Source organism: Homarus americanus, unplaced genomic scaffold (assembly GCF_018991925.1).
Source record: "Homarus americanus isolate GMGI-L3 unplaced genomic scaffold, GMGI_Hamer_2.0 scaffold31037, whole genome shotgun sequence".
Lineage (NCBI taxonomy): Eukaryota > Metazoa > Arthropoda > Malacostraca > Decapoda > Nephropidae > Homarus > Homarus americanus.
Genome location: NW_024722227.1, coordinates 2101582 through 2128418, shown reverse-complemented (window position 1 = coordinate 2128418; position 26837 = coordinate 2101582). Strand labels below are relative to the sequence as shown.

Sequence of the window (26837 nt, the reverse complement as noted above, 5' to 3'; positions counted from 1 at the left end):
GATTTCCTCCATCCCCACTTCCTTCTCTTCTCCCTTCTCCTCCACCCCCACTTCTAATTCCCATCATCATCATCATCAACCAGGATCCTTCTACATACGAACCTCAAAGTAAGTGTACTTTACTGCAATTTATTTTTTACTTTGTATGTACTTTTCTGTGAGCTGGAACCAATTACCCAATATCCCATTGAAACAATGGATTCGGTTAACGAGCGACTCTGTGGAACGAATTGTGTTCGTTAACTGAGGGACCACTGTATTTTAATTTTGACTCTTTTGCTATGTAATAAAGAAAACGGTTTTACTCGGGTGGATTATAATATCCTTAGTGATATAAGTTAAGTACAGTAATCACGTGTTTTTTGCGGGAATTACGTTCCTGAAACCCCCGCGAATACTCTTTTAGGAATCACTGTACTTGTGGCCACCAAACAGCTCAGGTAGGTCATGCACTTAACCACACCATGCTCTCCACTCACGGCCCAGTGGTCACACTGATCACTGATGCACTGTACCGGCATTTACTAACGTCATTATTTGAAACTAATCATAATGTAGTACTGTATAATAATGGAAAAACGTAAACACACTTCTATACAAAAATTGTTTATTTACAAGTAATTAAATTTTTTATATTTCGCCGAGGTCGGCAACACCCGCATTGCCAGCCTCTCCCTGCTGTCCCAGCATCTGCCCGCCCTTACGCAGTCACAGTAACATTCACAGTACGGTAGGCACGTGTGGACTGAGGCGGGAAAAGGTGGCGTCACTTTGCCGCACCGCACAGGGAATATTGAAAATGGCGCGAAATTAAAATTTTTGTTTTTAAATGATATTTTATATATACAGGTACTCCCCGACTTACGACGGGGTTAGGGACCGACATCCAGGTCGTAAGTCGAAATGGTCGTAAGTCGGAAATGCTTAAATAACACATAAAAAATAAAAAATTTGGGTCTCTTTTTCTTCTCAGCACCACAAACCACTCACTTTTAAGCTTGCCAGCCATTTTAAAGTGAATTACAGATGAAAATTTTGTCTGTGTACTGACTTTGGGACTCAATAATACATAATTTGACCACATTTTGGTACAACTGAGGCGGTCGTAAGTGCGGGTGGACGTAAGTCGGGGACTACCTGTACAGTATATATATAATATTTTAGTAAAAAAAAACGCGAATGGTCAAAACCGAAAAAAAACGAGAAAAACACGGGATTACTGTATTTATTTACATACTCAGAGTTGAATTATACTTAGAGAACACAATTATTTTTGTTTAAATTCATTTTATTTTGTAAGTGACCAAATTACAGTAGAATACATAAGTGCCACACTGTTTACTGTTTATAGCAGTCCCACTCCATCACATTCGCCACCTGCGTCACCTACCATGTCTCTGTCTCCTACTATGAGGTTTCATTCTTTGCCTACAGTGCTGGTAAGTGTCATTTTTTATATTAATAATTACAGTACATGTACACGTATATGGGCCGATATATAATGTTTTATTATTGTAGGGGAAGTGCCTCGATAATTCGGAATTTCAAATATTTTGGCAAGGTCAGAGCCCCATAGGTGCCGAGTTATCAAGGGTTTACTCATTAAAACATTAATCAAGGCTCTACAAACTTCTGTAACTAACCTGTATTATCATTAGTTTCCTTAACATCAACTTCAGCCCAAATCTGAAAGAGGAGAGGAATGATGGAGAAGCAGAACTTTTCCAATTGCCAGGGATCGGAAAAGACCCCAGACTCTTGTGTTTTGCCCTGTACTGAGTCTCCGCACACCACTGGTGGTAAACTTCCATCAACAATGGTCTGGAATGAAAATTATATTAAATTATATTAGCATTTTCAAGTTATATGAGACATGTCATTTTCTTGGTATGGAAATACTTCTGAGAAGAAAACTTTCTTATCATACTCACAGTTTCTTAATTATGACTTCTCTTCTCACTCCAGCAATTAAGTGAATTCTGCCAATTACCCCTTGTACAGGTTCCCTTAAGTTACAGAAGCTCAGGTTACAGAATTTTTGCATTAAAAAAAATCAAAAAAATATTGAATGAGTTTTACAAGAGGGAAGATTAATTAAGGCTAACAAATTCTTCTGGAACTTTCCAGAGTTTTAAAAAAAATAAGGAAAAATTTAGAATTTTTGCCGATTTATATTCTATATATACAGTACAGGTACTGTATATAAAGGATAATGTCTGTTAGTATGTCTGTACACCTATGCACACCTACAGGTTTAAAGACAGAGATTTGAAATTTTGTTTAAGAGATGCACATGCAGCCCAGAAATATCCAAAAGTGGAATTTTCATGGGTAAACCAGTGGAAGGGGGGGGGGGGGTTGCCAGGTGTCTATACTGTCAAATAACATTCCCTTCACTCCCCTCACTGTCAACATCCCTTACCAACCTGCCAGATGTAGGAACATTCCACCAGCACATTAAAAACAAATTAAGTACCCTAAAAATGATGAAAAAACAGAGAAACAAAAATATATATTTGTAGCATAAGGGCCACCCACATAACAGAACTGACCACGGGCCATCCATACCACCCAAGCCCATAACACCCACATTCCCACAGGAAGGCACAGATGTTTGGTCTTGTGTTTATAACTCCCATCTAACTTACTTGCGTCATGAGTAGTCAGGCCAATGGTCCGTCCCCTCCCACTGTAGTCAGTTCTGCCTACAATATTGTGCGACCATTCACAATGCAGAAACTAAACCTGTGAGGTTTGGAAAAGCCCTAGGAGTGTGTAGGGGAGGATGAAACTTGAAGCCGTGAGTGCTGTGGGGTGGTGGTGATGCATGTCAACAAGGGCAGTCACTTTTATAAGTAAGTGTTAATTCTGGTAATTGTACGAGTGTATGAGTGAGGACGTCCCTCAACGGTAAAAGCTACTGGTAAATGTAGGGGATATGTCATATAATCAAATATTGTGTCCAGTGTAATAAAATAAGAATAAGTTAACTTCCCTTAACCTATACAATAATAACTAAACAGAGTTCCCCCACAACTGATGGACAGTTGATAATATTGCTCTCTTTTATTCCTCATGAAGAAAGAACAATGAGTGAGGCTATTAACATTATGTGCTTTTAATAATTAATTGATGATACACCCCATTCACTAATAGATTTAAATTACATCAGCAATTAATCATGCACATATACCCCTTCACATTAAAACATCATAAAACATTAAACAATATCCCTGTTACAAGTTGTTCCCAGTAAGATATGTTCACTTAGTACCAGACAAAATTATTTGGATGCTGTTTTAGTGTCTTAACTTAAAATAGGTAGTTAAATGAAATCTTATATCTACAGTTAAAAGGAACATTCATAGTACAGTATAAACCTCTAAGGAAAACCTCACCAATACCCTCAATAACCATACATCTTCTTAGCTCTGAGCAGGGTTTCCTGTTTCTTGATGTTACATTACAGTACATATCCATCACCATTCTTATTTCAACTTGCTCATTTCTTGAGCCTTCATGCAGTGCCATACCCACTTGAACAAGACAACTCCTTGACCCCATACTTTCTCATTTCCCACTGCCCTACCTCTGTGATACCTCGTCAAATGTCTTTCCTAAACCTACAAATGCAAAGTGTTGAACAATTTTCTCCCCTTCCCTAGATATTTCCCTTACATTTATCCGACTATAATTATTGCCTCTGTAGTCCCTAACCTGGCATGAAACCAAACTGCATTGTGATAATGTCATGTTTTTTAGAATAAAACTGTACAGTATAAAATTCTGTTACAGACAAGTTTCACACCAAAAGCCAGTGAAGTGTTGTGCCAAGCCACCTGTAGTGTTAGTGCCATGTGTAGATTTACACTGTAACCAATCATAGTGATCTGTAAGATGATTGGCTGAGACAAGTGCACACTTTTAAAAAATCAGTCTGGTCTTTGGAGTGTAACAGCAAGGACATAGTATCGGCACGTGGCAAACATGGCAGTTATTTGTGTGTACCCTATAGGTAAATTTTGATGTCATATTATGAAATGTGGTCACTTTAAACAATTAATTAAGAATATAGCATGCCCTTAAAATTCGCAGGGGTCTAGTTCTCAAAAAGGCTGCGAATGGCCAAATCCACGAATAACATTTACTACTGGGGGTTACATTGTTATTCGTGTGCAAAGATATGTATATTCCCTTTAAGTGTTTGCCATCAGGACAATTATTTCTTTTACCTGTATTGTATACAAGGTGTTCCTTAAATACCTTTCATAAATCAGAGGGTGTATTTCTGAGACATAAATAAAGATAAATGACTAAATGACCAAATTGTCAATTCTCAATATTTTCAGAGTTACAGCACATGACAGGTTTGGGAGGAATGTGATGAAACCTATTTGGGGTGTACATGAAACATCCACTGTTACTAGTGACAATTAACAATAATAATGACATATGATTTGTACTGGTATTAACATTTAGAGCAAATTTTCAAAATTCCGCCCCTCTTGTTCAATGCAGGCTTCAGCCCGTTGCACAAGTGACTGTCGCACACGTTCAAAGACCCCAGGGGTGTTGCGAATGTTTGTCACACTGTCCTGTACACGGCACCGCAATTCCTTGCGGTTTGGGACCTCTGTAACTGTAGGAGGTCCAATAACATACAGGCATACATACAAACCCTACAGTAACATACACCTTGCTTTCTATGTGACCCCACAGGTAGAAATTTAAGGGGATTTATGTCAGGTAACTGTAGGTTTCATCACATTCCTACCAAACCTGTCATGTGCTGTAACTCCAAAAATATTGAGAATTGACAATTTGGTTATTTATCTTTAGTTATGCTTCAGAAATACACCCTCTGATTTATGAAAGGTATTTAAGGAACACCCTGTATATATATACCGTATGTGTGTGTGTAGACACACACACATACACAAAATACATACAAGTAAATAATAATGGGAAAATCCTCTCACAAATACCCTGTAATCAGAAATAAGACTTTAAACAAAGCCCTGAGTTGACTTGAGGGTAGACTCTGACATTTTTTTTAAATATTGTTGTCTTGTTTCTGATTATTTGTGAGAGGATTTTCCCATTATTATTTATTTGCATGTGTTTTGTGTGTGTGTGTGTGTGTGTGTGTGTGTCTACACACACACATGCATTTACAATACAGGTAAAAGAAATTACTGTCTCTAGAATGAATGGCTCCCTGTCCAAACTGCAAAAATGCCAGCAACTTTAAAACTACCCTTAGACATTCTAGGGTACAGTACATCCAAGTGTCATCCGCGAATAATTGAGGTCCATGAATTTAAAATCTGTGAATTGTCAGGGCATGCTGTATATGTTTTTTTAAATGAATACTGACTGTTAATCCTCCTTCAAATACATCTCCCTTATTCCTACGATCTGTGTGTTGTAATGAATTAAGTGAGTAGTACACCAATTATCCCGATTCCTTTATTCATCCAGTTATTATTCATTATTCCCCTCTCTCACCCTACAAATGAGAAACAGAATAAGCAGAAAAAATAAGGAGGAAATAAAGAAAGAGAAGTAAATAAATAAATAATAAATAGATTGAACAATAAACTAATATTACAGCATTTCATTAATGTTCAATCACTCCCTTATCAATTTCTACAACATTCTTTCCATAATTTTCATAAACTAGATCTAACAGCTTCAGGCCCCTGTACAGTAGTTTCCACATTCAATTGCATTGGCTTCACCCTTTTAAATATTCATAATCATGCTCTTCATTCAGTCAGCTGGAACTGTAATTCCTTCATAGTTGTTTTAGTCAATTCAGTAACCATCATCATGCCACCACAGTAATTTACTTTCAGCATTTCTAAAACTATTCCATAGTGACCAACAGCCTTTCAGTCTTTATTTTGTCTTTTGCTTTCATTACTCATTCTCTTTCAATCAATCCCTATACTGACTCTGCTGTTTCTAGGTTGTTCCTGTCCCTGCTGAACTCCTCATTCATCAGATGATCATTGTACTGTATTTTCTTCAAGCATCCTTAATTTCCTCAATATCAACAACTACATTACCATAATCATTTTTTGCATAATTAAATGGGTATAGAAGCAAAATGTCACTATCATATGAAAAAATGGTTGTCAAGGAGGTTTGAGTCACCCACCTGCCAAAGAGTGTAGGGTACTTGTGCCTGTACACGCCTTTGTTCCCCAAGGATGGCTTCCAGGAAGCTGGACAGTTCCTGCAGTAACTGTAACCGCCACTTGTGAGCAGTCAAGTTGTTGTTGGGATTGACGTGCAGAAGACGACTGAAGTCCACTTTATTTGGTTTACTTCTTGTAATCATCTGTGCACTGGAGGCCTGTAATGGTAGCGATATTGATCAAAATACAACATTTGGTGACACTTTATTACTGGTAACATGAACTTGAACTGATTCCTGCCTCAGAATGACTTATTACAACTGAGTCAAGGTTCCCTTCAACTAAAATATTTCAACTTTCAAAAAAAAAGTGAATACAAATAAATAAATAAATAACTTTCAACACAGAATAAACAATCATAAATAAATAAAGTTGACCGAGAATTGTCACACAACATCAAATAGCATTATATCATTATATGTACAGTATTTCAGTGGGAAATATTGGGTATAGGACTGCAGCCCTTAACACACACCACAAAATTCCTTTACACCACCACCTTATCTCATTTCAACACTAATTCCATCATTTCAAAACAACTGCTTCCTTGAGTGTTGAGGAGTGCACCAAAGAAGTGGTGAATTTTTTTAAAGACATGGCAATAGTGTTTGACCACTACTCCACACCAAGCCCAGGATAGACGCGAAAGAACATCGACAGGCAAGGCAAGGGCATATTATCAGTTTGTGCGTGGCTGGGTACAACGGGTTAGAAATTGCAAGGACGTTGGTTAACCTGCTGGGAGAGTCAGGAAACTTAGAAAAGTGACTGCCATGAGTAGCTTTGATTGTTTGCTCTCATTTGATATATTAAAATTACTAATTTTGGTTGTGCAATATAAACAAAATATATTTGAACTCTTAATTCATATAAATTACGGGATATAATTTTAGGCCGGGGAGACCACGACTGACAGGCGAGGAAGACATTGGATGGGCTATCGAGATTCAGTATGACCTGTAATGGTAAATATTAAAAATAAATGTGATTTCCACCCTCTTATTCAATATTTCTCCTCTTATCAACGTTATTATATAGTACTATATATAAATATCTTTGTTTAACCCTTTAGGTGCGTAATTAAATTTCGCGCCGGTTCCTGAAAAGTGTCAATTATCCTGCCAAAAATGAATTTCATATAATCACATTTTCTATATGTTTTTCCTAGAGAACTTTTAGTATATTTTCCAAATCTGGAACAAAAATTCACATATGTGTGCAAATTTTAGAGAAAAAATGACATTTATACCCAAAAATGCAGGAAATTGGTATAAATCAATGTCTGGTATATGGCAAATAAATTTAATCAATTTGGTTACTAAACAGCAAATTTAGATATGTATTACATATTCAGATAATATCAAACAAAATAGTACAAAAATAAGCTATATTGCATTCAGGAAATACTCCTATACCTCAATACATAATATGTCCGCATGTCGTCTCATTTGGGGAAGTTTTTTCAAGGCCGTGGGATATCCCCGCTTGTCGCATTTAATTAATATAATATTTTGGGCGGGTTTACCCGCATGTCGCATCCAAAGGGTTAAAGCATTAACAATAACATGAAAAAATTATACTGTACATAAAAAAATGGATGACACATTAAAATAATCAAGAAATACGAGTCTTCATCTATTACTCTTTCAAGCATGTTAACCTAAGACAATACAGTGAACCCTCACTTTACGCGGTCAATTGAACCCACGGCGGCCCGAGTAAAGTGAGAAACGCGTAAAGTGAACAACATAACATATGGGATTAATTAAAATAGAGACCGGGCCGACCCCCAAACTCCACTTTTTCAGACACAATACCTACGTTGCAGTAAAAATAACTTCTTAATTTTATGATGGTATGCACACACAATTAATAATTAAATGAAATATCAATAATATTAGGTTTTTTAACACTTACATTAGTAGAAAAGATGGCTGGGCACACGGGGATGGGGGATTGGTTCCGAGGCAGAGGGCTGATTATTGGCCCTCACCTGTATCAATTGTATCACTATCCACCACAGAGGCTTGCAGGGCCTCTTTGTCAAACCCCTCAAAGTCCATATAAGTCCATATCCTCACTATCACTATCACTGACTTGGGCCGGCTGTGGTGGGTGGCGGGTGAAGAACTCGGTAATGTTTTGATGACTGGGAGACCTTGTGCGCACCCTGCCCGCGCCGCTCTCGGCTTAAAAGAGTACATGCACCGCGTAAAGTGAGCATTCCGGGTCTGGCAGGGTACCGCGTAAACGTGGAAACGCGTAAAAAAAAAACGTGTAAAGCGGGGTAATACTGTATAGTGAAAAAACTTACATCCTTTCGTCTCTTCCTTCTTTCATTAATTTCCCTGCTTTCTTCAATCCCCTCCCACTCTAATGAACTTGCATTGCATATCACCTTTCCACACCTCTCCCCCCACCAACAGACAGCCCTCCTCCAAGTTGACCATTCCCCCTCTCCACCCCACATGACTTACCATGCAGAAATGACCCGACCAAGCAAAAGGGTTAAGAAGTGGAGTGGATGATTACTTTTGACTGTGACTGTACAGTACTGAACATAGCACAGTGGACCATGTATGCCTACTGTAGGCTCATGTGTATGTATTATATACAGTGCATATAATCCCTCCTTCATGGAGAGAGAGGAGAGTGGCAGTTAGCAACACCTGCTACAGTAGATGGTAGAAGACAAAGGCCGGCCATCTTGTATCACCATATCACCATTTGGCCTACGTACATCACAAGCTGAAGACCAGTGTATACAGTACATTTTGAGATGTTTTGTTTTTGCTGGATTTGATTTTTTGATGAGGTTCAGATCAAAGTCTTGAGATACTAAAGATATCAACATTCCCACAGTCAAAATACCTTGAGTTATGATAATTAAAACACTACGGCATATGTAATTAATTTTTAGTTTAGTTAACCACTCTCAATACAGTACAATACTGTGCACTGTACAGTAATATCCCCTTTAGCCAGAACAATTGGTGCAGAGCATTTCTGGGTTTGAGATATTTCTGGATACTGTATAGAGACGAATTCTCTTATCCCCAGAAAAATTCACACATCTTAAGGAATTTTTCTGGGCATTGGTGAATATTTTCATGTCTAAACTATGCATCTGACACGGTGCATCGTTGCTACATAGGCTTAACTACCGTCAGACAGTGGACAGATACAGAGCTGTATATATTTGTGGAAACTACAGTACACGTACAAGGGCTAAAATTTTTATCTCCTGTGCAAAATATATGACGTTTATATTCAAATTATTCGCTGTCTTGCAAGGATTCTAGCAATGCAAATTATATATTCTCCTAACTTTAGTCTGTGATATTATATAAGATAAATACTGTAAGCCTATAGCCACCAAACCCTGGCTGGGAAGAGGGGGGGGGGGTGGGTGACTGTGACAGTGACATGTTTGACAGTTGGCGCCGAAGGTCTAGTGAAATATTTATTTGTTTATTTATGTCCTTTAGATTGAGTTTTTGTTTTTTGTTATAAAATGTCACAGAAGTGACTGGGGAGAATATAATTTATATTGCTGGAATTCTTATAAGATAGTGATTAGTTTGAATATAAACATGCTATAGTTTGCACTAGAAAAAAAAATTAGTAATCATTTAGTACATTATTTTGAGTACATGTACAGTACAGCTTTGGCCTTAGGACAGTGTAGCCTGCCCAGAGAAACATTAGGAGTGAATTTTAAAATAAGATGTGCCAGATTGACTGGCGCAAAATAGGAAGATTAGCTTTAAATTAAAACAGTGTCCTTAATTGTGGGTGTCGCTTTAAATCAATAATCTTAAATTGAATTGCTTTAAATCGACGTTCTCCTGTAGCAACATATTTTTTTATATACATACAGGTACACTCCATATAACGCAACAAAATGACTACAACTACAATGTTTGCAAATGAGTACAGGTACTTATAAACATTTAAACAAACATTTACTATTACCATATGAAGTGTAGCGACTCAAGAATAACTACACAATGTTCTCTATTCAGATATATGCCTTGAGATATGATACCAATTTTCATTTATTGTATTCTCTACTTGTATTTAAACTGTTATCCATAGGTATTACACAATCATGTTTTTTTAATGTAAATGTAACTGAACAAATGCCTAAATACATTTTTGTATATGCTCATGAAATTGTAAACTAGTTGTTTTGTTGTTGTAACAGTTGTTGAGTCGGTTGGCTGAAGTGGCTGAACTTGGTTCGAGACTTGAGCCGAGACAGCTTCATTCAGTCAACCGGTATATATACGCTCGTGGGTGGCCTCGGAACAGTCACTCACTCTCGCCGTGCTCTTGAGGACGGTTCTCCTCGCCACACAAATAAACTTGCAATCGTAGCCTGAGTTTTCTTCCTGGATCCAGTGCTACACAAGAATTCTAATGTGCTCAGAACGTTTTTTCATGTCAGGGTTTAGAAGGACAGATACATAGGCATGGGTGATTGTCTCCTGTGTGAGCTACATGTGAACGGTCCCAGTGAACTTAATCAATTTCTAAACCAAGCAGGTCCTTACAGTACAGTAATTTTTCTTTGCAAAAAAGTGGGGTATGGGTTGTGAATATCAAATAAGGGTGTTAAAATATAAATTCCGGATAAGCTGGGTTGCGAATAGCGAGGTATTCCTGTAATGATATTCGAGGATTTTTAGATTAGCAGTCACTCCTAGAATGTATCTCTCATAAATATTCTGGGATTAGTGCACACGTAAGGATATTAATCCTTTAAATACCATTCCCGCACTTGCCATTTTATTCTGGCTACTGCCAGAGGATTTTATTCAGCTTAGGGTAACCTACCACAGCCAAAGGGTTAATTGGGGAAAAATAAATTCCAGTAACCCTACATCCACCACCATCCTGCCTCACCATCACCCTCAGTACTCACCCCCAAGGTATCTTGTTAGCAGAAGACGTTTTATTTTGGATTAAACTTATTAGAACTGTATTGCTGCACTGCATGATTATGATTATCATTCTTAGTTTGAACTATTGTTTTCCTTAAAAAAAATTAAATCAAATCAAGTTTAGTGAATTAATTATGTGTCATGTCATTTCTTTCATCGCAATTTTTAACCGTGTTGGTGAAAAAACTTATTCGAGTTATAGATTTTCATATTATGGAAATTTCTTTAGAAATGCAACCCTTTCTGTAACTTGAGATCTACCTGTACATAGAGATGAAAGTCTGAAAAAAAATAAAAAAAAAAATAAAAAATTGTGGGATATCCCATAATGTTTATTATACCTGACATCATTAGGTTCTATCTCTGCTGCCGTACAAGAAGTTCGACAACTGTCCAGCAGTCACGGGCAGACACCCAGCCAGTATGATTTATGAGTGTCGGTTGTATTCCAGTCTCTACACAATAAACATATCGCTCGCCACCCGGCTTTACTTCCTCACAGACACCGTGCAACATTGTTCAACAGTTGTCCATTGGGAGAAAATTTGGTTAAATTTAGAGAAGGTTATTGTACATCATTTGATTAATTAATATGGAATGACTCACAGAATGAAGGAGCAAACAAGCTAAAAAATAATTAACATACCTTCCGGGAAATAAGGCTAACAAAGTTCTTCAGCAGTGTATCAGCATGGCGGGCGATGAGTTGAGGAGTGTGCCTAGTGAGTACTCTCATCAGTTTGAGAGAATCTCCTTGTACGTTAATATTGAGGTGTACCATAGCACAAGACAAGTGAGTTGCCACAATGTTGAAGTATGGCTCAATGCTGTTACCAACCTGAAAGTATGAGGTTAAATAGTATGAGAAACATAAACAGCGAATAAAATAAGTTTGACATGCACTACTGTACAGTACATGTTGGAATGCATATACACCTAATTACAGTATATTAATTCTTATGGGGAAATATTCTGCATTATAAAATGTTTTATTACAAGTCATGTTTCTCTGGAAATGTCTAACAATACAAACTAAACCACTATTATAACTCCACAAGGAAAGAAACTAAGATAAAAAGACTGGGTCTTATCCCTGTTTGGAAAGCACTGCTCCATATGCTAGATACTGTACTAAGCTCCAAACAACACTTTCTCCCTATTCCTTTAAATCTCTCTTCCTCTTACATAAGAGTAAGAGGAAAAAAGAAGAAAACTTAAGAGGAAGAGGAAGAAAGATTTAAGAGGATGGGGAAGAAAGACTAGAAAAAAACTAAGAGGAAGAGGAAGTACGGTAGTTCAGTGTTTGGGATGTTGTACTGTAGTGTCACTAAAACTTACTGGAAATAAGTGTTCTAGTGAGCAGAAAGATGCCGGTATTAACAGTCTCAGGATCATACACACATAAGTGGCGTTTTGATTTAATGTAAAGGAAACCTCTGCCTCTACCTATATTACTGTAGACTGAAAATTTCCACAAATAAATACCCAATTTTTGCAATACACGACACAAAAAGTGAACAGCATGAAGTATCCATATGGGTATGTTAATTCCTTATGTGAAATGCAAAAGAAATTCCTAAGAGTTAAGATCAGCCCCAGCTGCTTTAGGAGGATAAGACATGATGGATCATTCTTTCATTCTCAACATACACAATAATGACAGCTGCCCAGTGAAAGGCATCAAGGTAATAAACATAATTAAATAATAAACATCTTCACAAAATCATTACTTACTTTCAAAATAAGAGCATCCATGAATTTTATGGCAGAGGTTCTGATGAGAGTGTCAGTGTCAAAGATGCTCGGTGCCACTCCCTGGATCATAGTGGGCAAGAAAGGCTCCAAATCAGCCTTCTGATTTTTCTTCACTATTTCTAGCAAACCAGTTACACCATCTTGACGCACATATGAACTACTGTGACTCAGCCTTGACAACAATTCCTGCAAAATATCAAAACAAAATCCTTCTACTAAACAAATTACGTACACATGATAGAAATGTTAGCTTATTGAGACAACAAACAAAACTTACTACCTGTACTGTATTTAAAGTTAGTAATCACTAGCAAAAGCTTCTTTCCTATGGTTTCTTATTGTGTTACAACTTGTGACCCCATCCATTATTCAGTACTACAGTATACAGGTAATGCATATTTCCACACAATCACAAACTCAATACAGTAATATCCCCATTAACTAGAATAATTGGTGCAGAACTCTTCCAGAATGAGAGATTTCCTGGAATTGAGATGAAAATCTTATCCCTGGAAAAAATTGCACATTCTTGGAATGTATCCAAGTGCTGGGGAAAGTTTTCCAAGAGTACAAACTACACAACTTGCACAGACAGATACAGAGCTGTATTTATTTACGCAAACAACAATGTACATGTACACTCAGTAAAAAAATACCTTACAGGTGGGGTCGTATGATTTTCCAACTGAACACTCCCGTTCTCTCGCGAGGGTTGGTAGGCCTGAATGCGAGACATTTCGTACTTAATTTGGTAGGCCGAAATTAGCTATTTCATTGACAATATTGAATTACTTTGTTACAATATGACTGGAGAATGTCAGTATAACTAGATAAGTTAAACTGTATTTTATATTAAATATTCCACACACCGTAGACTACAGTAACCATGGAAGTGGATGAGTTGCCATATAGGAATGCATTATATGTTTGGCAGAATTACCCGGTAGTTGATACAGTAAAGGTATAAGATTATTTTGCAACTGAATTTTGAATCTGTATTTGTATTGCTACTTCACTTTGGGCTAATGCCACATTATGTCATTCTTTATTTATATTGGAAAATATACCATGCTGTTCTGAAACATCTGAATAGCTCCACAGTTCATATAACATACTACACATTCTTTATGTAAGATATCAGGAAATGTTGGTAGCACTAATTACATAAATCACAATATTAGGCTGCTACAACACCACCCACAATGTGTATTCGACATGGAGAAATGAAGCATAGAGTTCCCATCAAGTTTCAAATTGTGTTAGTGTGGCAGCCCTAACTCTGACTTGTTTCAGAGTGCCGATCATTTGTTTCGAGCACGTGTGGCTGAACCCAGGGCTACCAATGCAAGGAATACCTTAGGGTTTTTTTTGAAACACTCTGTAGTGTCAATTTTCAGTTTGTTTCGCACAGAACTGTAACGGCAGTTTTTTACCGGGTGTACAATATAATGTAAATAAACAAAATACAGTACAGTAAACCCCCGCTTTACGCGGTTTCACTTTACGCGTTTCCACGTTTACGCGGTACCCTGCCGAAACCGGAATGCTCACTTTCCGCGGTGTGTGTACCCTTTTACGCAGAGAGCGGTGCGAGCAGGGTGCGCACAAGGTCGCCCAGTCATCAAAACATTACTGAGTTCTTCACCCGCCACCCACCACAGCCGGCCCAAGTCAGTTATAGTGATAATGATAGTGAGGATATGGACTTTGAGGGGTTTGACAAAGAGGCCCTGCAAGCCTCTGTGGTGGATAGTGATACAATTGATACAAGTGATACAGGTGAGGGCCAATAATCTGCCCTCTGCCTCGGAACCAACCCCCCATCCCCGTGTGCCCAGCCATCTTTTCTATTAATGTAAGTGTTAAAAAACCTAATATTATTGATATTTCTCTTAATTATTAATTGTGTGTGCAGACCATCATAAAATTAAGAAGTTATTTTTACTACAACGTACATATTGTGTCTGAAAAAGTGGAGTTTGGGGGTCGGCCCGGTCTCTATTAAATTAATCCCATATGTTATGTTGTTCACTTTACGCGTTTCTCACTTTATGCGGGCCGCCGTGGGTTCAATTGACCACGTAAAGTGAGGGTTCACAGTATACTAATGCATACACTATACACTTCCCCCTCCCTTAACTTTGGTTTGTTCAATGCGGATTTGCTAGAATAGGTTATTTATTATCTGCTTGAACACGGGTGAAAAAGTTTTGCACAGGCCAACTGTCAAGTCCATTACAGTCCATGGGTAGAGTGGGCCCAGAGTTTAGCTAGTGCTTGGTCAGGCTACAACCAAAAACTTAGCTTGGATTAACTTCTGTTTTTTCACCTGCTTTTGTCACCCTGGCTCCACCTACACGTTTTCTAAGTGCCACTCTGCCTAGGGACACTCCAGCAAATAAGAATAGGACCATGTTTATCCTCGAGAGTAAGTTAGATATTGTTCAATGACAAGAGAGAGGCCAGTCTCTACTTCTGTCAGATGTGATTTTTCTGTGAACTAGTCAACCATCCATACCATCAAGAAGAATGCTGAGAAGATTAAAGCCGCTGTGCAGTAGTCTACTTCACTGTCTGCAAAAAAAGACTGGAGCAACTGGAGGCAGGCCCCTCAGACAACAAGCCCTTTATAGCCAGCAAGGGGTGATTCAGGAACTGCAAGAAATACCAGTACCTCCACTAACTCAAGCTGAAGAGTGAAGCTGCATGTGTAGATGCTGCTGCATCTGCTTTCCCGGCCGTGTTGATGGCAGCAGTAACAGCTGGAGGTTACCGTACATGCTACATGGATGAAACAAGTTTGTTTTGGAAGCAGATGTCCAGCTGAACTTTTATCTCCAAGGAAGAGAAATTGCTCCAGGTTTTAAAGTAGCTAAGGATTTTTTAACCCTTCTGCTGTGTGGCAATACCAAAGGTGACTTCAAGCTGAAGCCCATGATGATGTACCACTCCCAGAATCAACACAACTTCAAGGGACCCAGCACTTCAACCATGCTAGTGCACTGGAAGGCTAACAAGGTGTGGATGACTTTGTCAATATTTGAGGATTGGTTCATGAAGTGTTTTTGCATGGAGGTTGAAAGGTACTGCCAATGCTCCAACCTGGCTTTCAAGGCTCTGTTGCTTCTGGATAACACCCCTCGTCACCCTGCCAGCCTTAACGACATGCACCCGAATGTGAAAGTGATGTTCTTCCCACCGAACACGACTGCTTTGATCCAGCCTATGGATCAGGGGATCATAGCTGCTTTTAAAATGTACGACCTCGAGCGTATATTCACTCAGTTATTAGATGCTACTGACAGACCCAACAAGTCATCTATTCAAGAGTTCTGGCATGGCGACAACATCCTCCACGCTGTCAACAACAGTAAGAGTTCCTGGGACGAGGTGAAAGACACGGCAAAGAAGTGGAAAGACCGCGTTCATTCCGTCACCGGCTTTGACAACCCCCCAGAAGTGGCTGAGATTGTTAAGCATGCACGAACTGTGGAGGGCGATGGGTTCCAAGGACATAGGAGAAGAGGATATCCTTGACCTGCTGGAGTCCCACACTGAAGAGTTGTCTGCTGAAGACCTAGATCATCCTTTCCTTCAAATTTTCCAAAACAGCTATCATTGGTGGAACAAAAAATAAATTTTTTACCTAACCCCAGATGAAGAAATTAAAGGGGCTATCAAAGGAATGGGTCCCCTAAGCCTGGTTCAACAATCAGGTACATAATTAATGCCCAGCTGTTAGATGACAAGGACAAAGCTTAAGTTTTACTTCAGCAAGATGGTGCACTGCCCCATTTTCAAATGGAGGTTACAACATTATGGAATAAGCAATTGCCTGGAAGTAAAAAAGATGTTGATACAGTATTAAGAAGGTCGTGAGTTTGGTTAGGCCCATTCAATAACAGATACCATAGTGAAAGGTAAAGGTCAAGCTATGAAACTTGTGAAAGATGATGCAGGTAATCAGCAAGTGGATAAAACAAGTTAAGTTAAGGTAAGAAACAGGGAAATTATCAGCATATTTTGAGAAGGCAAGAATCTAGCTATAAAATCAGATAATATTAGGGTGAGTTACAGATATGGTCCATGAGTTGAGGTGAAGCAGTTGATACAATCATCAATGTTTTAAGGCCGTTTTCCAATCTTACATGGGTTAGCCAAAATTACTTGGTGGCAGTTATCCATGGTCTCTTGCAGTCACCTCTTATTAAGTTCTTAACTCTAATGTCACTTCCTATAACCTCTCCCTGTGTCATTCTTGGCCTGCCCCTAGCTCTCCCCCCCTCCATAATGAGACACATCTCTTGACCCAATTGGTCTCATCCATTCTCTCCACATGTCCAAATCATCTCACCCAACCTCTACACAAATTTTATTTTTCAGTGTCACATTACACATCCACCCCACCCTTCTCATTTCAGCTCATTCAAGTCTGCCTATGTAATCATCTTTAGCTGCTCATGTTTCACTGCTATGCAACATCACATCTTCCCTTTCATGCAGAGGAAGGTACTCTTGCTGTTAACAAAGGCAGCAACTCCCTTGCTAAGGCCAAATGGTTTTCTGTGCACACAGAACATATAAAGTCTGCAACATCCTGCTGTGTGTCATCCAAACTCTTATGTACTCACCTTCTATACTTACTGCATATCACCAGGTTGCTGCCAACACCTTTCTTACAGAAAGCACATGGCCATTTTCCACTTTCTTTAAGTCTACCAATTACCAATTACCAGAGCTGTTTGTCTACAAACTACAGTACTGGATACCCAAAAACCATAATTTTTTATGGGTGTCTTCTTAAAATACAAGTTTTTAATAATTCATGAGATGTAAAAAAAAATCCATTTAATTGACACAATGGGTCAAATACCTGTAATTGATAAATTAAGATGGTGCTAATTTGAACAACTGTTTCTTCATTATAGGAAAGAAAACTGCAACACAAACTTATTTAAATTATCAAAATGATAAGAGAAAATCAAATAAAAAATAATGTTCTACTTTATTTTTCTGCTGATTTACATCAATTCAACCCTGAAGGTACCGTCCCTGCTATAGTGTTTTAAGACAGATCAGACAAGATAATCTGATTCATCATACACAAGATGCCTTTGTTACAAACATACTTCCTTACTGTCTTATAACAGATTTTTCATACCTTAATATTGTGCTTCTTTTTGGTGAGAAGAGTTTGGTCAGACTTTTTTTCCAGTTGCTCCTTCAAAATAATCTTCCGTGCTTTGAAATCCGTGCGAGTTTCATTCTGAGCTTTTTTTATTTTTTTTCCCACCTTCAGCTTCACCTTTGCAAAATCTGCCTTTTTGTTTTTTTTTGCCCTGGCACTCTTCGTCATTGTAGATCTGAAAGCCAAAATTTATATTCTTTAGAGTAAAAATTAAAAGAAATTAAAAGACATGTACAGTCGGCCACAAGAATAAGTATACACCAACGGTTCGTGTTTGAGACAAAATATCTGGTTACACTGTCCTGAACAGAAGACAAAATTACAAAATGACCCGTAATTTAGGTTTTATTCCTACATACAGTATATGTTATAAATACATTTGTTGTGAATGTTTTACTAGTGTCTTGTGTTTACATTACAGGTACTGTAATACAGTACAGTATATTGTTGCCGAATGGGATTACAGTGACCCCTCCGTTAACGAACTCAATCCGTTCCAGAAGGTCGTTCGTTAACCGAAAAGTTCGTTAACCGAAACCATTGTTTCAATGGGTTTTTGGGTAATTGGTTCCAGCTCACCGAAAATTTCCTAAATTCAACAAAAATGGTAGAAAAGTTCACTTACTTTGAGGTGTGTACTGTATGTAGAAGGCTCCTGGATGATGATGATGATGGGATTTAGAATGGGGTGGAGGAGAAGGAAGAAGAGAAGGCATTGGGGTGGAAGAGAAGTCACCCCATGGTGCCATTTCATCTATAAAATTTTAGCTCTCTGGTGTAATTCAAGATTATTTTCTTTAAATCAACACTGCACTGCATTATATATTGTCAATATGTAACATATATTTCAAAATGACCAATAATTTGCTTGGAAACACAGAAAAAAAGCGTTTAGTTGAAGAGAGTCTCAAGCAAGATGTTACCTCCAGTGAAAACAGAGAGAGACTAACTCCTGTTTGCTGTGTTAAGAGGCTGGATGCCGCGCATTAAACTAGTCACTTTACCTTCAATTATGTTCAATAATTGTTAAAATGACTAAAAAATTGAATATTAAACTTGTAAAATTATTGAATAGTATAAACTTCTTGATTTTTACTAAAATAGTAAGGAATTTAAGCCCTAGAACCGGTATATTTACTGATCATAATACTTATCTCCTATAAATAATTCATTTAAAATTTATTTTTTTACAAAGAATATTCAGTAAATGACTGCGATAATTCTTGAAACTACCGACAGTGGTAGTTTTCTTCATGCTAAATTTAGGCTGAGAATGAAGAAGCCGAAGTCACGTCATCTGATTCGGAGTTTGATCCTTAATGATGATGCAACCATAAATGTAGCAGGTAAATTTCACCTACCGGGTATAGCCTTCCTTTGTCGAGAAGCAAGTTTATAAATTAAAGAAAATACTTGCAGTGTGTTTAATATATAACAGTATACTATAAACAAATAAATCGGTAAATCCATTTCAAGTAAATGGAAAAATTTTACTCGACACCAACATTAGTTCCAGTTAAATAACAGACGCTTAAGTGACGTCACTAGTGTTTACATTACACCATCCGGTAACATTTGATGCCATTACTTGAAGTGAATTGGCCTTATTTTAAATTACCAAGGATATGTAAACAGCACTGGTCAGTGGGATGGTTGGTAAAGGACTACTGGGTCAGTAAGCTCCCAATGGTAAGTGTCACATTTGGGGTACTGGTCTTATACAGCGAATAGAGCTCAAAAACCTACTTTTTAAATGGAAATTTTGGGGGTTGTCTTATATACCCTGTAGTCTTATAGGCAGTGATATACGGTACACAGCGCAATCACTGACGTTGGGACTCGAAAATACGTAATTTGACAGAATTTTGGTACAACTTAGGCAGGTCGTAAGTGCGGGTGGTAGTAAGTCGAGTAGGTCGTAAGTCAAGGAGGAGCTGTACAGCAAAAATCAATAAAATCAACAAACAACTTCTGGTGGTCACCCTCTTCTACACCTTTACCAGAGCATCTGTGGAAATAATGAAGGTATTATTGCATTTTCGCACACAACATTCCTACCCCTAACCTATTATCATATTCTAATAAGACGTCTAATTATTAGATAATTTTCTTCTATTACATTACCGTCTAAAATGTATAATAACGGAGATAGCGTATCCAAATCTTTCTCTATTTTCTTCCATTAATCTACCGCCATTATCGCCTACCTCACCTCCCACACTGCGTGTCTCCTTCATAAATCATCACGCGCATGCATTCCCATACACGTCACGCGGCCAATCAAAAGCGTTTTTGGGGGGGCAACCAATTAAAATGATTTGTGGTTTAATTCGTGGTATTTTTGGCCGAATCAAATTTGATTTTTATTTTGGGTCTCATATTTTGAAATTCAAATTCATTTCCGACCATGGAAGTCTGCGATGGGAGTCACTTCAATTATATGGAGCCGATTGCGAGATTTGGGGAAAAAACAAAGAAATTATAGCATTTTTTTCGATTCTCATGGTGTTCTCCCGACCTCAGTAAAGTGTCCTAAGAGTAAGAACGAATGTAAATATCGTCAAGACCAACATTGTGGTAATTCGTTCAATAAGGTAAGGGTAAATTTTTACTTCCACTTCCCCATCTGTTAGAAAGTTAAAAATAATTTTTTCTAGTGTATTTGTGTGTGTTTCGACCTAATATGACCTTCATTTCCGTCGGAAATTGGCCGGGTTTTTTTATTGAATTTTTTTCGACTTTTTCGAAAAAAATTAATCGCTAAGCGAATAAAAATACACCAAAACACACTAGAAAAACATAACCTAACCTGACCTAACTGACTCTCACCATATGATGGAATCACCTATTTCTTACCTTACTGGCCTGGTTCTTGTTCGTCGTTGGATTCTGAGATTCTTACTCAACGCCACATATGTTGGTCTTTGCAATATTTACATTCAGTCTTGCTCTTCGGACGCTTTACTGAGGTTGGAAGAACACCATGCGATCAAAAAAATGCTATAGTTTCTTCGTTTTTTTCCCAAAAACTCGCAATCAGCTCCATATACTTTAAGTGACAGCCATCGCAGAATTCCATGGTCGGAACTAAACTTGAATTTCGAAATATGAGAGACACAAAATGAAAATCGATGTTGATTGGTCCAAAAATACTGCGAATTAAACCCCAAATCATTTTAATTGGTTGCAAAAAAAAAAGGCTTTTGATTAGCAGCGAGATGTATACGGGAACACATGTGCATGATGATTTATGAAGGAGACACAGGAGACATGCAGTGTTGGAGGTGAGGCAGGTGATAAATGGCAGAAGTTAATGAAAGAAAATCGAGAAAATATTGGATTTGCTATCTCCGTTAATATACATTTCCGGCGGTAATGTAATAGATGAAAATGATCTTATAATTAGACGTCTTATTAAAATATGATAATAGATTAGTGGTAGGAAATGGGATTGTTTAAAGAAAAGAATACCAAGGTAAGAAATAATTGATTCCATCATATGGTGAGAGTCAGTTAGGTTAGGTTAGGTTAGGTTTGGTTAAGTCAGGTCAGTTTGTTTTTCAATTTTTTTTTGTATTTTGTATTCGCTTAGCTATAATTTTTTACGGAAAACGCCCCCCCCCCAAAAAAAAATAAAAAACCGGCCAATTTCCGAAGGTAATGAAGGTCATAACCGATCTAAACACACGTAAATACTTTCTAACAGAGTTGTGTGCACTTATGCAAATTTACCATAATGAATGAAATCGAACAACTCCTTCTGGTGGTAGAGGTGTTACCGTAAATTACCCTGACAGCATGTACATTATCTTACTCCTGTATTGAGAAGTGTCCCCCTAGTTATTGGTTCAGTCTCACAACTGACTTAAGGCGTGACCTTACACCCTTATTATTACATTGTAAAGGCTTTCGAAAGTTACAAGAAGGAAAGGTTAACAGCACGAGCGGCTAGTAAGCTATTAAGTGATGAAATAATAACATAAGCAACTTACCACGTGAGGTTTGTTTACAGATTGAGGGTTGGCCAGAGGGGTTCATGGACATAACTCGGATTCAAAGCTACAGCTACAAATCCGGATTTAATTTATTCACCCTACTTCGTTATTAACAAACAGCTTTATAATAATTCAACCAATTTAAGTCAATTTGACCAAGGACAGCTGTGGTGTTCTTAGGGCCAGGCGGTCACCCATCCAAGTATATCTCGCTGATGGAACAAGATGGAGTACAGACAATAGTGTAATGACACGAACTTTTCTTTCTTTTCTTTTATCCTCTTCACCATTGATCGGCTGAAGAGCGGTAATAACATTATAACAACCAAAATTCAATATCAATATTATTTATTACTATATCCGCCCCAACACAAACTGTTAACTGACCCGAGAAAAATATATTGGATGAATTAAGCATGTCTCTATTAAGGCCTCCGAATGGCTCGCCATCTGTGGTCAGGCGTGAGGAGCATTTGGGTATTTTTCTTGAACTGACTCTAGACAAGGACTCTGGCAATGGAGCGCTATATGGGGCGGACGAGTTGGTTCACTCCCGAACCCCAGTGTGGCGCCTACAACACACAGCCCGTTGTGCCTTACATAATATTGTGCTATAACACCAGATAATTCAATAAAAAAATTCATGTATAGTCAATACGTCATTGACATCCAACTTTAAATATCTAGGAATACATTTTAAAAGCAACAAATTGGTTGTTTTGCAGCAAAAGGTAATTATTTGCCTACTTAAGGGAATATACTGCCTTCGGTTCTTCAGTAAGGGATGGTGATAGGTACAGTACAGCTTTACACCAGCTTTACACCATTTAATATGAACAAAAATATCGCAGATAGTTAACCACTGCACTTTATTGTAGTGTTCTTTTTAATAGGCCACTACTTTAATATAGTTATATAAAGAACATCACGGTATTTACAAGTGATAACAGAGTTGGCATTGACATCGCCCTTTTATATCTTATACTTTTACTGTTTTTACTTTTATACTCTTCACCACTTATTGGGTCGTTGGTCGCTTGGGCGATCGGTCACGTTTCTGTTACGCACTGTTGGCAAGTATTGGCTCCTGATTATTTCTGAACCTGCTCCAGTGCTAGTCAAGTCTGGCCTTCAAAAAGCTCACACTCGGTGCCGTTTCAGCACTGTCTGGCAAGTTGTTCGAAGAGTTCACACTCTCACTCCGAAAAAGTTTGCCCTCGCAGTTTTCATGACTTGCGGCTTCTTCATCCTTGAGCTGTGACCTCTTGTGGGGCAGGTGTTTTACACCTCAATTAGGTCTCCCCTTGCCCGTCTGTAGTATAAGCTAGGCAATTTCACACACACACACACACACCTCCCCTCTCACCTGCTTACCTGTGCAATTAGTAGAGTAACCTAAATGACTGAACCTTCTACAGTACTGCTGCCTTGCTGCCACTCTATACCCGACAGCCATCCCGAACACATTTGAATATCCGAACGACCAACCCGAACACCCGAACGACCACCCTCACCACACCGAACCTTCACTATATTGTATCGTCCATCGTTTGGGATTGGGTAAGAGCTTGGGATTTGATCTGTGTGTGTATGATCTGCTGATTCATTTTAGCTTCTATTACACTCCTTATATTAGGGATATAATATTCCCTAATTTCTCTCTCCCTCCCTATCCCCCCCTCCCTCCCTATCACCCCCATTCTCTCTCTCTCTCTCTCTCTGATCTTCCTAATCCGCGTGTCTTCTATCCTTACCTTTCTCTCTCCTCTTCCTCTGTCTCCTGACCAAGAGACAAACTTTTCCCATATGTTCTCTTACTTTTCCTTGTATGTTTATATTTATCGCTTGTTTCTTTGTTCACCTGTGTTGCGGTGTTGTTCTTTTTACCGATATCCTTAATTAATGTCTTTCTTTCTTTCTTTACCCCGGGGGAATCGAGTGAGAAGGATGAATAGTGTATAGGAAGTGTCGTGGTTAGAGTAGGTTAGGTTAGGTTAGGTTATAAACAGTACACAAGTCAAAATATCCGGAAAGAACTAAAATCAAATAGACGTTATAGAAATACACACTAGAAGTTATCTATATCAACGAGTTGTTATAAAAGGTGAGGGAATTGTTTGATTTTAAATTTCCGATAAAAACAGAAGAGATTACAGGTAGTTAAGTGTGTGTGTGTGTGTGTGTGTGTGTGTGTGTGTGTGTAAACTTTCACTATTCTCTTTATACTTGCTACTAAACACACACACACACACGCACACCGCTTACCATGTACGCCTCCATGTGCACGTGCAGGTCAGAACACACATACCTACCTGCGTGGGCGATATCAATACTGATGATATCTCTCAGGTGTCATCTAAGGTGTGTCTCAGGAGGAGGAAGAAGGAGGAAGAGTGGAGGATAAGGAAGAGGAGGAGAGTGGAAAAAGAGGAGGAAACGGAGGAAGATGGAAGATTAGGAGTAAGGAGGAGAAGTGGAGGAAGAAACAAAGGGAGGAAGAGGAGGAGGAAAAGGAGGAAGGGGAGGATGAGGAAGGGCGAGTTAATTGAGAAAGGAGGAGGAGGAAGGAGGAGAGGAGGAGGTGGAAGGAAGAAAAAAGGAAACATAGAGGAACACCAACACCAAACACTGTCGGTAAGAGATATGTGGGTATTGCTTCCTCTTCTCTTCCTCTTCTCTTCCTCTTCCTCTTCCTCCTACCGTTTACCTCAGGAGTTGTGGGTAGAGGTGAGCGGGACAGACATAGAGACAGAGAAACAGACAGACAGACAGACAGAGAATATGAATAACTCGTCCTCTGGTTCTCAATATTAAACATAAAAAAAAAAAAACTTGTGTTCAGTGGAGCCTCATTGAGTCGACAAAGTCTCACCGCTGATTGGTCATCCTTTACCAAGTCTCTCGCTCCAAGTTTGCTCTGATTGGTTCACTATTTAATGCATTTATCTTATCGTGTATAATTGGTTGATTAGTCATGTTATTGCTTATTATAGTTTCCGTAGGTAGTCATTATGTCATCTTTGGAGACGTCTTCAAGAAGAAGAAGAAGAAGAAAGGGAGGAAGGAGGAGGAGCAGGAAGAAGAGGAGGAGGAGGAGGAGGAATAGAGAGGAGGGGGAATAAGGAGGAGAAGGAAGGGGAAAGGGGATAAGGAAAACAGGAGGGGTTATACGGAGAAGAAAGACAAAATGGTTAATAATAATAATAATAATAATAATAATAATAATAATAATAATAAGACGAAGAAGAAGAAGAGGAGGAGGACAAAAGCCCGGTGCCATAATGAGTCTTAGTGAGGGTATCTTACATAACCTGGATTTAAGACATGTGTACAATTTTTTTTTCCATTTATTGGGCACTCCCCTACATCCTTGTGTAAGGTGAAGCGCAGAAGCGTTTACAGTACCCAACAGGGGTTAAGACATTGTACTCAAGGGGTTAAGACACCATACACTCGGGGTTAAGACATCGAACTCATGGGGTTACAACATCGTACTCAAAGGGTTAAGATATCGTACTCAAGGGGTTAAGACACCATACTAAAGGGGTTAAAACGTCGTACTCAAGGGGTTAAGACACCATACTCAAGGGGTAAAGACACCATATGCAAGGGGTTAAGACATCGTACTCGAGGGGTTAAGACATCGTATGCAAGGGGTTAAGACATCGTACTCGAGGGGTTAAGACATCGTACTCGAGGGGTTAAGACATCGTACGCAAGGGGTTAAGACATCGTACTCGAGGGGTTAAGACATCGTACTCGAGGGGTTAAGACATCGTACGCAAGGGGTTAAGACATCGTACTCGAGAGGTTAAGACATCGTACTCGAGAGGTTAAGACATCGTACGCAAGGGGTTAAGACATCGTACTCAATGGATTACTATCTTCATTAAGTCTACCACAGGGTCAAAGGTCACCGGGTTTGTATAGCATAACAGGTGACCTTAGACAACCTTCAGAGGTGTGACCAGGCGATACCTGTGTCAATGTGCCAATCTTACCTGCCTCCTACCTGCCTCTTAATATACAAAGGCGGAAAACATGACTATTTTCTTCGTTTTACCTTTTCCTTGCACTGACCTTTGGCGGGTTATCTAGGACAAAAATAAGAGGCAGTTTTATCCCTATTGTTGAGAGACGTGACACCTGTGTTTTGTTCCTTCCTTCCTTCCCTCCTTCCTTCCTCCCTTCCCTCTTCCTGCTTAACTTTGGTGGCTCTCTCTTTCTCTCTCCCTACTTCCTTCAGTGGCTCCTTTCTTGGCTCCCTTCCTTCCCTTACTCCCTCTTCCTTCCTTTCTCTCGATACTTCCATTGGTGACTCTCTGTTTATCGCCCTCTCTTTTAGTTCCTTCTCTCCTTCCCTGGCTACCCTCTCTCTCTCTCTCTCTCTCTCTCCCCCCTTCCCTCTCTCTACTAAAGATTCCGGCATCTGGTCCTCCCTTCCCCTCCCTCTCATATTTTCCCCCTCTCTCCCTTAACCCCCATCCCACATGTTTAACCCATTATTTCAGAATTATTAAACACCCATTATTCCCGTATTTAATATTTAACCCACTATTTCACTATTTACAAAAGCTATATCCACACTGCCCCTAAATGGCAGTCATATGTACGGTACCTGCTGTTGCTCTTCACAAACTCGTACTGTCAATCAAACCAGTGCGTGATGGGGGGTGGGTTAGGTTAGGTTAGGTAAGGCTAACACCGACACCCCGCTCATACTAGGCTATATCTTCCAGCTTAAACCTTT

At 38.8% G+C, this 26837-nt stretch overlaps 1 protein-coding gene across 1 annotated transcript in view; it reads right to left on the bottom strand.

Annotated features, from left to right (window-relative positions):
• Window positions 1-22321, bottom strand: part of LOC121862274 (testis-expressed protein 10-like) — a 40823-nt gene extending 18502 nt beyond the window's left edge. Inside the window, exons 1-6 of the mRNA XM_042360395.1 lie at window positions 22085-22321; window positions 18066-18267; window positions 12884-13090; window positions 11796-11987; window positions 6164-6361; window positions 1644-1821 (exon numbers count right to left, since the gene is read on the bottom strand). Coding sequence (XP_042216329.1) covers window positions 1644-1821; window positions 6164-6361; window positions 11796-11987; window positions 12884-13090; window positions 18066-18260 — 970 coding nt within the window. The 5' untranslated portion in view covers window positions 18261-18267; window positions 22085-22321. The remainder of the gene's footprint in view (window positions 1-1643; window positions 1822-6163; window positions 6362-11795; window positions 11988-12883; window positions 13091-18065; window positions 18268-22084) is intronic.
• Window positions 22322-26837: the final 4516 nt, after the last annotated feature.